The sequence below is a fragment of the Sciurus vulgaris genome (assembly GCF_902686455.1).
Source record: "Sciurus vulgaris genome assembly, chromosome: 6".
Taxonomy (NCBI): Eukaryota; Metazoa; Chordata; class Mammalia; order Rodentia; family Sciuridae; genus Sciurus; species Sciurus vulgaris.
Genome location: NC_136466.1, coordinates 108,760,506 through 108,776,218, shown reverse-complemented (window position 1 = coordinate 108,776,218; position 15,713 = coordinate 108,760,506). Strand labels below are relative to the sequence as shown.

Here is a 15,713-nt window from a genome sequence, read left to right as displayed (position 1 = left end):
CTCCAGTTCATAGCATCTCTGGATGAATGTCATAGTTTTTATGTAAAGATCAACAAGTGTAGGATATGTTGGCACAACAAGTGCAGGACGTGTTGGCACTTGGCAGGGAATCCCAGCAGCTTGGGAGCCTGAGGCAGGAGGATCGCAAGTTCAAAGCCAGCCTCAGCAACTGAGCAAGACCCTTAAAATTAAAAATAAAAAGTAGCTCAGTGGTTAAACACCCCAGGGGTCAATCTTGGTACAAAAAGAAAAAAAAAAAAAAAAAAAAAAATCAAGTAATAGCAGGAAAGGGAAATCTTCTCCAGAGCCTTCAGGTGAATTGACTACCTCTTTGTGCCACCAAACCATGGTGTACCTTTATTCTTGAACCAATTATACTATAGCAGGCTAAACATTTTGTGTGTCTTCTCTTAGGGATTATTAATTATATTATGTTCCATCAGCTAAAATGAACACACTGTTTACTCAGTTTTGAGGTAGTGAATTAGTCATATAAAAGAAGTTGCATTGAAGCAAAAAGCTATTTTTATCACTAGGATTAGATATTTCCCTTTTTATCTATATTTTCCTTTCCAGGAAATGGTATCAAACTGTTTTAGGTCCTTTGGAACTTTCAATTCCATTGAAAAAAGCAAAAATAGATTTCTTTCATGAACCCCAGGGGTATCTATATTTTTCTTTGCTGAAAATTTATTTGACAATATAGGAGCACATCATTAAGGCAAAATGTACATTTTTTGCCATGTTATCTGCTTACTCTTTATACTTACATGTGACTCAACTTGAAATAATAAATTTAAAGAGTATGTAATAAAAATACCATATCTAATAGCACAGTTGTCTTTATCATAGCTTGTTTCATGTCATCGTAGAGGCTGTGTTGAACCAGCCTTTCAAAGTAAGGCAAATGGATAGAAATTATATATTTATTAGCTATTTTTTTCTCAATGAATATTTTGTGTTTTAAGAATACAGACTATGAAGATGAAAAGACATTGAAGAATCCAAAATATAAAGATAGAGCTGGGAAACGCAGGGAGAAGGTTGGAAGTGAAGGAACTTTCCAAAGAGATGATGCTCCTGCATCTGTTCACTCGTGAGTATTGAATGATATTGCTTGGGACATTCTTTGTTTCATAATTACATTCATAGGTTAGTCTGACAGGGCAATATATTCCGATAAGTAACTTCTAAAGCAATGGTCAGAACATGATGGAAATAAGTCTATTTTTCCTGTGTTCTAATACTAGCATTTCATTATTTGCCAGAAATTTGTATGTGCACATGCATATTATTGCCACACATCCCATGTGGGCAAGGGAAGGGATTCCTGTAGAAGGAATGGGCTGGCTGTAAAATAAAAAGCTAAAGAAATTTATTTATTTATCAGAAGTAATAACAGAAGGCAAAAGTATCTTTGAAGCAGGGGCATGACCGATTAAGCCGTTCATAAGGGTCTGGCTCTAACAAAAGAAGGAGCCTGTGCTTGGTTTATTTACAGTGGTACAGATCAAAAGGGGACCAGTAGGAGCTTCTTGTGATAAACAGGATGGGGTAGAGTTAAGCAAACCATTTGGCTCTTGTGGGTCATTCCTACGTCCAGGGCCTGTATTTGAATTTCTGTGGTGAACTAACACAGGCTAACCACTTGACTCAGGCAGTCTTGATTGGTTATGATAACTGAGAGTTCCTAAGATGAGATTTTCCTGATTAATGGTCCAGCTACGCTTGGTTCTCATACAGGCCATGGTGGCTTCCCACAGCATACTTTTGTACTTCCATACGTATACATTGCAGACATTCTAGACACCCAGTTGTGTGAGTATACTTTTATGTACCAGACATCTAGAAGCCTAGGCTAGAAAGAGATTGTGGTGAGCTAGTATTTTCTTTATTATTTTAATTATCTTATGGAACTGGAGATTTAACTCAGGGCCTCACACGTACTAAACAGTTGCTCTAGTGCTGAACAACATTTCCAGCACTTTTTACAAAATTTTTGAGACAGGTCTCCTGAGTTGCTCAAGCTAGCCTCAAACTTGCCATCTTCCCATCTCAAGTAGCTGGGACTATAGGCATGCACCACCATGCCTGGCATTTAATAATTATTTTAGCACTCAAATTCTTTTTTTGTTGTTGTTGGTACTGAGATAATATTTTGCTTATTTTTCTTTGATTCAGTTCTTTTCTCTTGGTAAGATAGCTTTGGTAAATGTGAAAAATGTGATTTTTAGGTCTATATTATAACTCTATTTCTGCATTTAATCATGTTAGGTACATTTTTCCATTCTCAATTGAGTCAAATTTTAAATCTTTCATGTAGAAGTGGTAATTAAAAATTTTGACTAAATATTTTATCAGTACCAAGATATACTATTTGTGTTAATTTTACAATTAACAAATAGCAGGGGGGTTTTCCATATTTCCTTTATTAATGTATTATAGTTGTGCATGGTGGTGGAATTTGTTGTTACATATTCATACATGTGTACAGTACAACAATGTAATTCATCCAGTATTATTCCCCAGTATTTCCTTTTTTCCCCTCCCTCATTCCTTCCCCTGGTCCCTTTCCTCTAGTCTACAGATCTCACTTCGATTTTATGAGATTCCCCTACCTTTCTTTCCTTTATTCTCTCTAGCTTCCACATATGAGAGAAAACATGACCCTTAACCTCCTGAGTTTGGCTTATTTCACTTAACATAATGTTAACAAGTTCCATCCATTTTCCTGCACATGGCATGATTTAATTTTCGTTTATGGCTGAATAAAATTGTGTATATATACTACATTTTCTGGTTATTGTTTTTTCTTTTTGCGAGGCAGGGGCAGGTGAGGTTTTCTTTATCTTCATCCGTTGATGGATCCCTAGGCCGGTTCCATAGTTTGGCTATTATGAATTGTGCTGCTACAAATAGCAAGTTTTTTCTTAATGGTCCATAAAACAGTGGTGCATCTTACAACTCTGAATCAGATTTGATGGAACATAGTGTTAGATACACTAAGCATTTTTTAAGATTAGTATTTTTAAAATAATTGCTGGAGAATCTTAAGATTACATTAGAATTAAATTAGAAGGATATTTTGTAGAACTAATAAGATATTGGAGAACGTGAAATTAAAGCACCTTAATTTAGCAGAATATAAAATTGCAGCACAGAATACCGATAGTGAATGAGAGGTTTTATTTCACCTGAATTTATCGTTTTTATTAATGTATAGCATATGCACAGAGAATTATACAAATGATAACTATCCAACTCAATGGTATATCGTAAGATTAACACATTACAGAATACACATTTCCTGGACAACAAAAAGAAGTTTATCAGTAACCCCAGAAGCCTACATTCCTTTTACTCCTTGTTCCTGGTAATTACTATCCTGTTTTCATCCCTACAGATAACCACCATCCTCCCAATAGATTAACTACCTATTTTAAAGTTTTAAATGAACAATTTAGCATTTATTTCGTGTCTGTATTCTCATTGTTCCACATGATTTTGTTAGATATAGTTTGTTTTCATTGTTGTATAAGATTTTATTTTATTAACCTCAGTTTATTTGTCCATTTTATCATTAAAGGACATGAATTGTTTCCCGTTTGTTGCTATTAAATTTGCTGGAAGAACAGTTCTCGTACATTTCATTCGGTGCACACGTACTTGCTTTTCTGTGATGTAGTTCATGTAGGACTAGAGTTTGTGTATTTAATTTTATTAGGTATTGTCTAGCAGTTTTCTAAAGTTGCTGTACTACATTTTTAATTAATGAATTTATTCTAAGTGGCTTAAAAGTCTTTTATAAATCAGTTGTCCTCTTAATTTTCCTTAAAGTGAAATTACTGATAGCAATAAAGGTCGGAAGATGTTGGAGAAGATGGGTTGGAAAAAAGGAGAGGGCCTGGGAAAGGATGGTGGAGGAATGAAAACTCCGGTAAGACTTGCGTTTTCTTTGATTCATTTATTCTTATAGGAGACATTTAGTGTGCACAATTAATGTGACAGACATTGCCTTAAGTACTAGAATATAGTAGCAAGCCAAAACAGATTGCTGCCTTTGTGGCATTCAAATTACTGAACATGAGTTTTTTTTTTTTTGTTTGGCATTTTATGTTTTAGGAAAGTCTCATTTTGAATTTTTCTCCTATATCTAGACTAGACTGTAAGTGTTATTTCCTGAGACAAGGGTTCTTCTGTATCCTTTTATTGTATAGTTCTTTCTTTGTTTTGCAATGTTAGGGATTGAACGCAGGACTTCACACATGGTATGCAAATACTCTGCCATTGAACTGTACATTCAACTCGTTCACTTCTATTTAATGGTATCCTTATCATGCCTGGTATTAAACATTGCAAAAACAATTGGTGTTAGTTTAGCAATAAGCAGATTCTGTATTAACTGGGAAATCTGTTAGGTTCAAGAATTAGAGCATGTAACCTGCAATATAGAGAATACTTTTTGTAAAATATGCAGTAGTTTAATTCTGCATATTTGGAATGATGGGAGGTTCTAGCTTACTTTCACAAAAAACCTTATAAAGTAACCTGACTGTAAAACGTTCATGATAATTAACTGATACCTAAAGGAATAGATGGACCACTGTTAATGTAAAACCAAAATTTCTGTAGGCAGGGTAGAATACAGTTTGGTAGTCAAACCTAGGTTAGAATATGTATGAGCTCTGTCATTAATGAGCTCTATAGCTTTGGGCAATGAACTTCAATTTTCTTATGGAAAATGATGTGTTAACTGTTTTCCTAGGATGTCTGAAAATAAAGCCTATAAACATGGTACATTTTATCAGACACTCAGTGCTGGGGATCAAACCCCCAGGTCTTCCAGAATGCTCGACAGGCATTCTGCTGCTGAATTATTATATCCCCAGCCCATCTTTATTATTCTTTGTTTAACCTTCTTTTTCACTTATTTAGGTTAGGATAGGGACAGGAGGTTCAAATACGTCCATGGCTTTTACTTCTGGTTATGAGAGAATGATGTATTTTGTAACATCAAGAAGAAGTGTGGCAGCTGCTTTTTAAGGAACATTCCATTTTCTCAAAAGTTGGCTGTACTTAGTGACAAGCAAGAAAATGTAGAAAATGTTCCATGGATAATGGTATACTTGACTCCTGCGTGTACTTGATGCAGCTGACAGATTTTAAAGAATTTTTTATATTAGTCTTTAATAAATTAAGGAATTATAGTTAGAATAACAAGTTAGACACTGCAGATTTTAATGTTTAGATGCTCAAATAAGTCCTCTGCTCAATTTTTGATAACAGATTCAGCTTCAGCTTCGGCGAACACATGCAGGCTTGGGGACAGGCAAACCATCCTCAATTGAAGAGGTTCATCTTCTCCAAAACAAGAGTAAAAAAAACTGGGATAAAGCGCGAGAGAGGTTTGCTGAAAACTTCCCAGAAACTAAACCTCCGAAAGATGTACCAGGGACCTTGCCTTGGGTAAAAGGGACTGTAGAGTGAAGGTCAGTCATAGAACAAAATTGAAGGTTTTTTTTTGTTTGCTTTTTTTTTTTTTTTTTTCTAAGAGTTTGGAAACTCTTATTTTATTGCAAAAACTTTCTCCCCAAAAGAGTCAGTGACACAAAGAAACTGTATCACAAATTACCCTCTTCTGATTCAGAAATGTGTAATAAAGTGTGGTTTGCAATTTTTAAAAACCATTTTTTAAACCAATAAATAGTGACTGAATCAAGTTATGCAGTGAGTGGACTAAAGTTCACAGGGAATGGATAAGCTTATCAAACTTTATTTTATCTTCTAATTTACTACATCCATATAAGCAACTAGTCATGTAAGCAAAATACATGTAACCTCTAATATCTTAGATGTACATTTGTCCTTGTCTCCATACGTTCATCATTACAAGATATCCAGCAAAGGAAGGAAACATCAAAAGTTTATGAAACTATTCTGATTATGTGCATCCTTGTTTATGCCCTTTAGAACTTAGATAAAATATGACCAGAAAACATGGTAATATCCTTGAAAAAGCTAAGGTAACATTATTGAAGAACTAATGAACAGGTGTCATGTTGTAGAAAATTAGTCCTTTATTTTCTTCTGTGAAGAATCCATTGATTTGTACTATATATTCAGCATTTACATTTGGTTTGTTTCTTAGCTGATGAAATATTTAGATATGAGTACAGTATTGACATGATTCAGTGTGCTAGCATTTGTAGTTTTGATAAATACCATTGCGGGCAATGGAGTTGTGTCAGAGAAATCTGATTTCTAGTGCAAATGGATTACCTAGCCACAGCCTCAAACTCAAGATATTTATTGAAAATGTCCTTGAATGCAATAAAAAATCATTTTAACATTTAAAAGACCAGTTTATTTAGACAGTGATTTAAACAAGTTGATCTACTTTGAATTTGCAACCAACCAGAATTTTCCTCTTTAAATTGATAGCAAAATAACAAAAGGATAGCCTCCAATGTTGGAGAACTGCAGTGCAGCTATCGGAGTACAGATGTCACTGCTCTACCAGTTATCACCATCCTTTAACTGTGAAATTTACCGTTTTAGAGGAGTGAATATAAACTAGCTCTGTCACCTACCATGAATACATATCTTCAAGATTTAGAAATAAGGACAAGAAAACTCTGAAAATAAAAGCTATATACTACAGAAGATAATTCAGACAGAAGGCAGCCTTTTAGCATTTCCAGTTTGCATGGTACACAGGGTAGTTAGGGAGAAAGGGTGTGGGGAGAGAAAAATAAATTATGACTAAAGGTAAGAGACATGACCAAACAGTCAAGTCCCTAGAGGCTTAGGCTATAATTCTTGATTTTGGATAAAGTATTCCATATCCTTCCTGGTCACCTACACAGTTCAACATATATGCACATTAGACTTGAAGGCAGCAAGAGTGCCCTGCATTATTTTTTCTAAAACAAGATAATACCTATTGATGTAAGTTTGGTTCTGCTAATGGTATCCTGAACAGGTAACAATATAGGACCCTCAAAATAGATTGTGCTTCTGGTAGATTTCATTAGAGTACAACTGTGTATAATGTTTCCCTTTTTTCACATTTGGAAAAACATTTTTCATAATTGTGTGTGGGATAAATTGCTTTTGGTTTTGGTTTTTGGGTTTTTTTTCCCCTTTGCTAAGAGAATGGAAAACTTTCTTGAAAATGGTGGTAAAAATTGAAATATATGTATGTAGTATTTGCATTATTAAACCCCTTTGAAGATTCAAAATCTGAGGGCTACACTGCATAGTGATTAATATACTGAATAATGTCTGGGTGTCTTTCCATCTATAAGAATGATATTTATCTGACATGTCTGTGTTGAATAGCAAAAGAGAAAGTATATATATAAAAACTTTGTAAACTGTAAAAGTCATACAAACATGAGCTTCTAGTTGGTTAGGAACATAAATGTGAGTTATATACAATGTGGATAGTACATAAAATTGTTTTATGTGTAAAATTTTAAATATTAGTTATATGGTATAAATTTGCTTCATTTATAATAGCTTTTAAGTATTAATTTTAAATATAGCTACAGGTTGCTGAATTTTAAGAAATTATCATATTTTTGCCAGAACATGAGAACTGAAGAAACCATTCATATTAAATTAACAGAAACTGTTTTCTGATATTAAATTGTAGAAGAAGCACTTTTATCCTAAAAAAGAGGAACATTTTTCTGCTTTTGAAATGGTTTTTACTTTCAATGTTTCATTTTTATTCTAGGTGTGAATTTATGAAAAGCAGTTTATTCATTCAAATCAGAAGCCTTCCAGCTCATGTATTTATTAATTTGGGATATTTTCAAAGAGCAGGCACAGGAAAATAAAAATCTCAAACAAGGGAAAAAGGTTTCAGAGCTTGTATACCAAGGTCATTGTACAAAGTTGCAAGACAGTTGAAACACATCGGGGCACAGTCCCTGAAGATGCTCTCAGGAACAGTTGAAATTATTTTCCCTAAAGTTATGTTTTAAGTATGTACAAATGTAGGGCATCACTGATATCTCTGCTCTGATTCTTTGACTTAAAACATTCTGGTTTTTAGAATTGAAAGTAGAAATATATTTGGATTCTGTAAGGCAGTGTTTATGTCTCCTGCTTTATTTGTTTCAGTGTTGACTTTTGGTTTTACAGTTGCAAAGTGATTTTGGGGACTGTACCATTGTAGTCATGTCTTAAACAGGAAGAATGGGGAAAGATCAATGTTCAGTGTTAGTTCTAGTTCTTTATCAGGAAAGCAAAATTATACTTAGAAAATATCACCATTGACTTCTTAGGGTCCTTAGCCTTCCACACAGAACCACAAAGCATGACTACCCATAGAAGGGATACTCTAAAAACAGACAACAGGATGGTCATAGTTGGCTTAAGCCAATCATGAACCATCACTTTGGACTGAGAATGTTGATGTTAGAAGAAGTTGGGACTCAATGAACAAAGCTGAAGGGGAACAAGTAGATATTGAATGAGCAGGTAAATTTCTACCAGATATCCCAAGTATCCATTAGTAGAGACCAAAGGGTTGGTTAAATTGTGATGCATCCTTAGTATGTATTATTTTGTAGCCATTTAAGTGAATAAGATAGAACAATATATACCTTGATGAAGAATAATATTCTGTCACTATTTTCTGAATTTTTTTTGTAGCATGGTGTCATTTTTTTATTTTTAAAACATAGGGATACATATTGAATTTTTAATATTAATGGCCCAGTAAGTGAATAGACTGTTACTTATTATTTCTGCATTCGAATTTTACTTTTTGTGGTTGGTTGGTTGGTTGGTTGGTTCGTTTCAAGACAGGGTCTTGCTGTGTCACTCAGGCTGGCATTCTTGAACTCTGGGCTCAAGTAATCATCCTGCTTCAGTCTCCCAAGTAACTGAGACTACAGGTGCATGCCACTGCACCCAACTCTAAATTTGAACTTTAAAAATATATATGTTTTTTCAGTAGTGGGGGTTGAACCCAAAATGTTTTACCACTGGTCTATATCCCCAGTTTTTAATTTTTTTAGTTTGAGACAGGGTCTCACTAAATTCCTTAGGCTGGCCTTGAACTTGCCATCCTCCTGTCTCAGCCTCCCAAATTAATGGGATTACAGGTATGTACCGCATGCCCAGCTAAATTTGAACTTTGAAAGGTAAGCCAGTTGGGCATAGAGGCAGATTCCTGTAATTCCAGTGACTCAGGAAGCTGAGGCAGGAGGATTGCAAATACAGGTCAGCTTTAGTAACTTAGTGAGACCCTGTCTCAAAAAGAACTGTGGGGGGATCAGGGCTGTGGCTCAATAGCAGAGTACTTGCCTAGCATGTGTGAGGCATTGGGTTAGATCCATAGCACCGCATACAAAAATAAGCAAATAAAATAAAGGCATGCTGTCTGTCTACAATTAAAAAAAAAAAAAAAACTGGGGATATAGCTCAGTGATTAAGAATCCCTGGGTCCTGGGTGCAATCCTCAGTTAAAAAAAAAAAAAATAAGCCAGGGTAATTTTGTGGTTCACTGTGTCTACACACATACATTTTTAGTAGGTAAGAATTTACCTAATTGTCTAGGTTGGTCTTAAACTCCTGGGCTCAAGTGATCCTCCCACCTCAGCCTCCCAAGTAGCTGGGACTATAGGCAAATACCACCATGCTTGGCTTCTATATTAGGAAAGGAGCCATATGGAGAAATGATGATGAGATTTAGCAGGCCAACCCTCGCTCTCAGTATCTCATGGGAACATAGAAACTACTAGATGAACTCCAAGAAGAACTAGATTTCAGATATTTCTCAGAATCTTTCAGCAGCATAGGTTAATTCAGCAAGTAGCCATGAAATGCTTAACATAGGCCAGGTACTGTTCTAGTCACTAGGGATAAGTAATGGACAAAGACAAGACTGCCTGCCTTCATGGAACATACGTTTACTTTTAGATTGTGTTTGGCAGAATGTAAAGGCCAAGTAATACACTAAGACCCTGATAATTCCATACAGAATTAATTCCCAAATTGTTTGTTTTCATTCCAGAGTTTGGGGGTTGGGGGAAAGGAAGAGGAACGTGCTGGAGTTTTGTGTATTGGTTGGTTTGTTTCATTATGGTTCTAGGGGTTGAATCCAGTGGCACTCTACCACTGAGCTACATCTAAGCCATTTTTAATATTTTTATTTTGAGACAAAGTTTCTTTAAGTTGCCAAGGCTGGCCTTGAACTTTAGATAAAATTACTTGAACATTATTAATTATACAAATTAATGAGTTTAGAGAAACCCCTATCAGGTCCCCTCTTGCTCTGCAGGAGTTCTGTCTCTTCTCACTTGAATACATCGTACTCTTATACTGGGGCGTGGGGATAAAAGTCTGGGAATGTAGCTCAGTGATAGAGTGCTCCTGCATTCAGGCTCAGCACTGAAAAAACAAACAAGTTAATGGGTTTCAATATGACATTTCCATACATACATTTATTTCAGGTATATAGCCAGTAGTACTATGGTAGTTCTATTTTTAGGTTTTTTGGGATAGGGGTACTAGGGATTGAACCTAAGGTGTTTCCCTACTTCACTACGTCCTCATATCTTCACATTTTTTCCTCATTTTTATTGGTTCATTATAATTCTAAATAATAGTGGGATTTGTTGTTACATATTCATACTAAAATTTTTACTTTGAGACAAGGTCTCACTAAGTTTGTGAGACTGGCCTCAAATGTGCAGTTCTCCTGCCTCAGCCTCCTGAGTTGCTGGGATTAGTTAGGTGTGTGCCATCACATGTCTCCCCATTTTCAGTTTTGAGGAATCTCCATACTGATTTCACATTCCTTCCAGTGGTAGCTAATCCTTCCTTTTTCTCCATATCCTTGCCAGCATGTTTTTTTTTTTTGGGGGGGGGGGGTTTAGATAATAGGCATTCTGATTTGGGTAAGTTGGAATCTCAGTAAAATTTTGATTTCCATGGCTAAAGATGTTGATGAGCATATTTTTATTGAACGTTTCTTTTCTTTTTTGGAGAAATGTCTGTTCAGGTCATTTGCCCATTTATCAATTGGATTACTTTTTTTGTTAACTTTTTTGAGTTCTTTATATATTCTGGATGAATAGTTGGCAAAGATTTTCTTTCTGTAGATCGTCTTTTTATTGATTATTTCCTTCATCATGCAGAAGCTTTTTAATGTGATATATTTTCATATTTAACTTTTACTTTTATTTCCTGAGGTATTAGAGTCTTACTCAGGAAATTCTTGCCTGTGCCAATATCTTGGAGTGTCTCCCCTGTGTTTTTCTCTCAACAGATAGCAATCTAGTCAGTCTTCTACATGTAGTAATCTAGTTTTCCCAGCACCAATTTTTCTCTTATTTTTATTGGTGCAGTATAGTTGTACATATTGATGGAATTTTAGTTACATATTCATACATGTACACAATGTAATTTGGCCAATATCACTCCCCAGCATTTCCCCACTCCCTCCATGCCTCCCACCCCTTGGTCCCTTTCCTCTACTGATCTCCTTTGATTTTTAGGAGTTCCATCTCTATCTTTGTTTTCATTTTTCCTCTCTAGTTTCTGCATATGAGAGAAACCCTAAGACCCTTAACTTTCTGATTTTGACTTATTTTGCTTAACGTGGTGGTCTCTAGTTCATCCATTTTCCTGCAGATGTCATAATTTCATTTTTCTTTATGACCAAATAAAACTCCATTGTGTATATGTACTAACTGTTCTTTATTCTTCTGTTGATAGACACCGAGGGTGGTTCCGTGGGCTATTGTGAATTGTGCTGTTATCAACATGGGTATGCATATATCACTGTAGTAAGATGCCTTTAAGTCTTCCGGGTAAATACTGAGAAGTGGTAAACTGGATCGTATCTCATTTTTTGAAGAGGGTGTCTTGTCTCCAATATGTGCTTTTGGTATCTTTATCAAGAATCAGATGACTTTAGGTGCATGGGTTTATTTCTAGGTCCTCTCTACTTTTCCATTGCTCTTCATGTCTGTTTTTATACCAATATCCGGCCGTTTTTGTAATTATGTCTCTGTAGTATTTTTGTGATGCTTCCAGTATTACTCATTTTGCTGAGGATTGCCTTGGTTCTTTGGGGTCTTTTGTGCTTCCATGTGAATTTTAGGATTGCCTTTTCTGGTTCTCTGAAGAATGCCATTGGTATTTTGGTGGGGATTTTAGTTATGTTTTTGAGAGTTTGGGACCTGTAGTCAGTGGTAAAACCTTACTGAGTCTCTAGCCTCTCCATAGTTGCTTGAGAGTAATAATAATTGCCTGCACAGACATTTGGGTTTACAGCTCTAAATCTGAGCAGTATATTATTGAAGTATCAAAAAAAAAAAAAAAAAAAAAAAAAAACAACAACAGCAAAACAAAAGAAAAACCATTAATCAAGTCACTGGAAGTTGGTGTTAGTGAAAAGCATGTAAATCAAAAGAAAATCCCTGGAGGTTGAAGAGCAAACAAGCTTGTATTAATGGAGGCAAATAATGTCTCTGCCTGCTGAGGAATGTCTTGTCAGAAATTCTTCTATCAAAAAGCTACCTGTCACTGGGAGCTATGGTGGACTCCTGTAATCCCAGTGGCTCTGGAGGCTGAGGCAGGAGGATTGCAAGTTCAAAGCCAGCTTCAGCAATGGCGAGACACTAAGCAGCTCAGTGAGACCCTGTCTCTAAATAAAATACAAAACAGGGCTGGGGATGTGTTTCAGTGGTCCAGTGTCCCTGAGTTCAATCCCTGGTACTTACCTCTGCCCCCTCCGGTCCCAAAAAAGCTTAGCTGTCTTCATCTGTTTAAAAGTGCTATGGTATTTCATTTCTTAGCAAGCAGAAGACTGGGAGAAGTTGGTAGAATATTATTAAATGTATTTAAACATGTGACAACATATTACTTAGCTTCCAATTACTCGCAGACTTGAGAGGGCAGGAAGGTTGCCAGCTCATTCATCTGATCATTACTTATCTTGACCAAAAGCCCATGAGAATATATACTGAAAGAATAAAGCTCTCATTATCATTTAATGTTTTCCTTTAAAACCTCATTTTAATTCTATGAAATCCGATTTCAGAGAATGTCATAATTAAGATTTTCATTTAAAAAACCATTTAATACCATTTAAATATATAATGACTCCCCATGCTACCTAAATTCATTCACATCATAAACCAGCTAAAATTGGCTTTAATCTTTACCATGACCATGCTACCTTTACTTAACCTTAATATACAATGCTATCAAGACCAATTTATTAGCCACACAAAAATAATTATCATTGCTTTTTATAACCTTACCTTATTAACCAGAAATGTTAATCTGGACTCTGAATAATTGGCAACTATTTTTTAAAATTTATCCTGGAAATATGAGTATTTGCTAATTTAAGAACGGAAAAAAGAATGTGCTAGAGACTCCAGTGTCCACTGTAAAAAAAAGATGAGTTCCAGAAAAATTTTAAGCATGGAGGCACTTTTTGAATAATTATATAGTCTTCTTGTGATTACTTTGAAGGAAAAACTCTCTCAGATACATTGTTGCATGTCAGATTACTTAGTAATTACGAGTGTATTGAGTGTTGATTGGAGCAGCTCATTAGCAAATCAAGAATGAAAATTTGGGGCTGGGGTTGTGGCTCAGTGGTAGAGCGTTTGCCCTTGCATGCGTGGGGCACTGGGTTCGATCCTCAGCACCACATAAGCAAATAGAATAAAGACATTTGTCCATCCACAACTAAAAAAAATTTTAAAAAAAATGAAAATTTTGTTTTGATAGAAAAATAATTCTGGCGGGAAGGAGAATAACTTGGCAAGCCTTTGTGGTTTTCATACAACTGCTCTCAGGGACCCTCCCAAGGAACCTGCCCTTGGTCCTTAGAATTGGTTTTAAGATTCTGTTTGGCAAAAGAAATAGACATTGTAGTCATTGAGTTCACACTGTGCATCAGAATTTTCCTGAAGAATATCTTTCTGCTTACACCAACCCTGGAAGGGATGTATTATCCTCATTTTATAAATGAGGAAACTGAGTTTCAGAGGGTTAGGGTGATTGTCAATACACCTAACCTCTGTGGTAGGAAGGTTAGATTTTTTTAAAAATTAACATTTTTTTGTGGTGCTGGGGATTAAACCCAAGGCCTCAAGCATGCTACACAAGCATTCTTCTGCTGAGCTATAGCCCCAGGCCAGAAGCTTAGATTTTAAATCACAACTGACTCCAGAGAGTCACACTAACTCCTCACACTAACCAGCCTACCTAGTCAACTAGACCATAATCAGTGCACAAATTCACAGATGCATTCAGAACTGTAGAGATCAGTTAATTCCCCTGGAGGTGTTCTGGATAGCCACCTTCCAGGTATCTGTCCCAGGAAAGTCCAGAGAGACTAATACAAGTAGGTATAAATTAGGACCCCCCCACCCCCCAGTGTAGTATTAATTTTTGTGAAAGAGGGGCTCACCCATTAGGCACATTCCTTCCTCACATCTGCCTTAGTCCACCATACAGTGCTATAGTAGGCAGAATAATGCACTCCCTGCAAGCATGTCTGTATCTCTTTTTTTCTTTTTCTTTTTCTTTTTTTTTTTTTTTTTGGGTGCTGGGGATCGACCCCAGGGCTTTGTGCTTGCAGGGCGAGCATTCTACCGACTGAGCTATCTCCCCAGCCCCGCATGTCTGTATCTCAATCCTTGGAACCTATCAATATGTTAACATTGGGGATAGGGGTTAAGGTTGCTAACCAGCTTAGCTTAACATAATGAGGGTCCTGTAAGTGATTAATGTATGGTAAGAGACTTGACTGGCCCATGCTACCCTTGGAGATGGAAGGGGGCCACAAGCCAGAGAATATGGACAGTCTTTAACTGTAAAAGGCAAAAACCAGATTCTCTCCTAGAGCCTCCAGGAAAGAACACAGGCTTGCCAAGACTTTGGGATCTATTTGGGACTTCTAACCTACAGAACTATAAAACTGATTTGTGGTGTTTTAAAAGTCTCTAAGAATATGGGAAGATATACACAGGTTATATGCAAATACTAATGCCATTTTATATAAGAGAATTGAGAATCCTCAAATTTTATATTGTGGGTGGGGAGTCTGGGAACTAATCCCCTATAGATACTAAGATACCACTGTAATTCATATTTTTCTTTGCCTTAATGGTGAAAAATTTATATTCTCTTCCCCAAACATGCTTTATTTATGTAAATTAACTGTCGGGCTTTGATTTGTATATGCAACTTAAAGAATGTTGAGTTTCATAAATCTCTAATTCAGCGGGAAAAAAGTCACTAAGGTGTGTAATCTATTACAGCATCAATAGGAAACTAATATAAAGGCCAGCCTCACTTCTGGGAAAGCTGTTGGCCTACCCCGGATAGCAGAGTTTGTGGGAGGCAATAGCCAATGTAAACCCAAGTGTTAACAAAACACATAGACCAAGATCCAGAGCTCCCAGTACTGCCAGAGATGGGCTAGATTAAAAGAGGCCTTAAAAGGAAGTGCAGCTGTTTAGCCACGGATGTGAATGGACCCATGGACTGGGCTTCAGACCCTAATCTGTTACTATCTGTGTTGTCTTCTGGAAGCCACTTAATCTTTTGGAAGTTTGGGGTATCATTTGTAAACCATGAACAATTCTTTCTGCTCTGCCTGCAGGGTGTTGTGAGGGCAAAAGGAGTGGATTATAGAGAGGGGGCTGATGATTGCTACACACAGGTTC

At 36.2% G+C, this 15,713-nt stretch overlaps 1 protein-coding gene across 2 annotated transcripts in view; it reads left to right on the top strand.

Moving 5' to 3' along the window:
- Nucleotides 1–12,380, top strand: part of AGGF1 (angiogenic factor with G-patch and FHA domains 1) — a 46,464-nt gene extending 34,084 nt beyond the window's left edge. Inside the window, exons 12-15 of one of the 2 annotated variants that reach the window (XM_079144686.1) lie at nucleotides 969–1,096; nucleotides 3,838–3,937; nucleotides 5,287–5,489; nucleotides 11,737–12,380. In XM_079144686.1, the coding sequence (XP_079000812.1) occupies nucleotides 969–1,096; nucleotides 3,838–3,937; nucleotides 5,287–5,487 (429 nt within the window). In that variant the 3' untranslated portion in view covers nucleotides 5,488–5,489; nucleotides 11,737–12,380. Of the gene's footprint in view, nucleotides 1–968; nucleotides 1,097–3,837; nucleotides 3,938–5,286; nucleotides 5,490–7,741; nucleotides 8,103–11,736 lie in introns of those variants that run through there. The other variant, XM_079144685.1, reaches the window with a different exon arrangement.
- The last annotated feature ends 3,333 nt before the right edge of the window (nucleotides 12,381–15,713 follow it).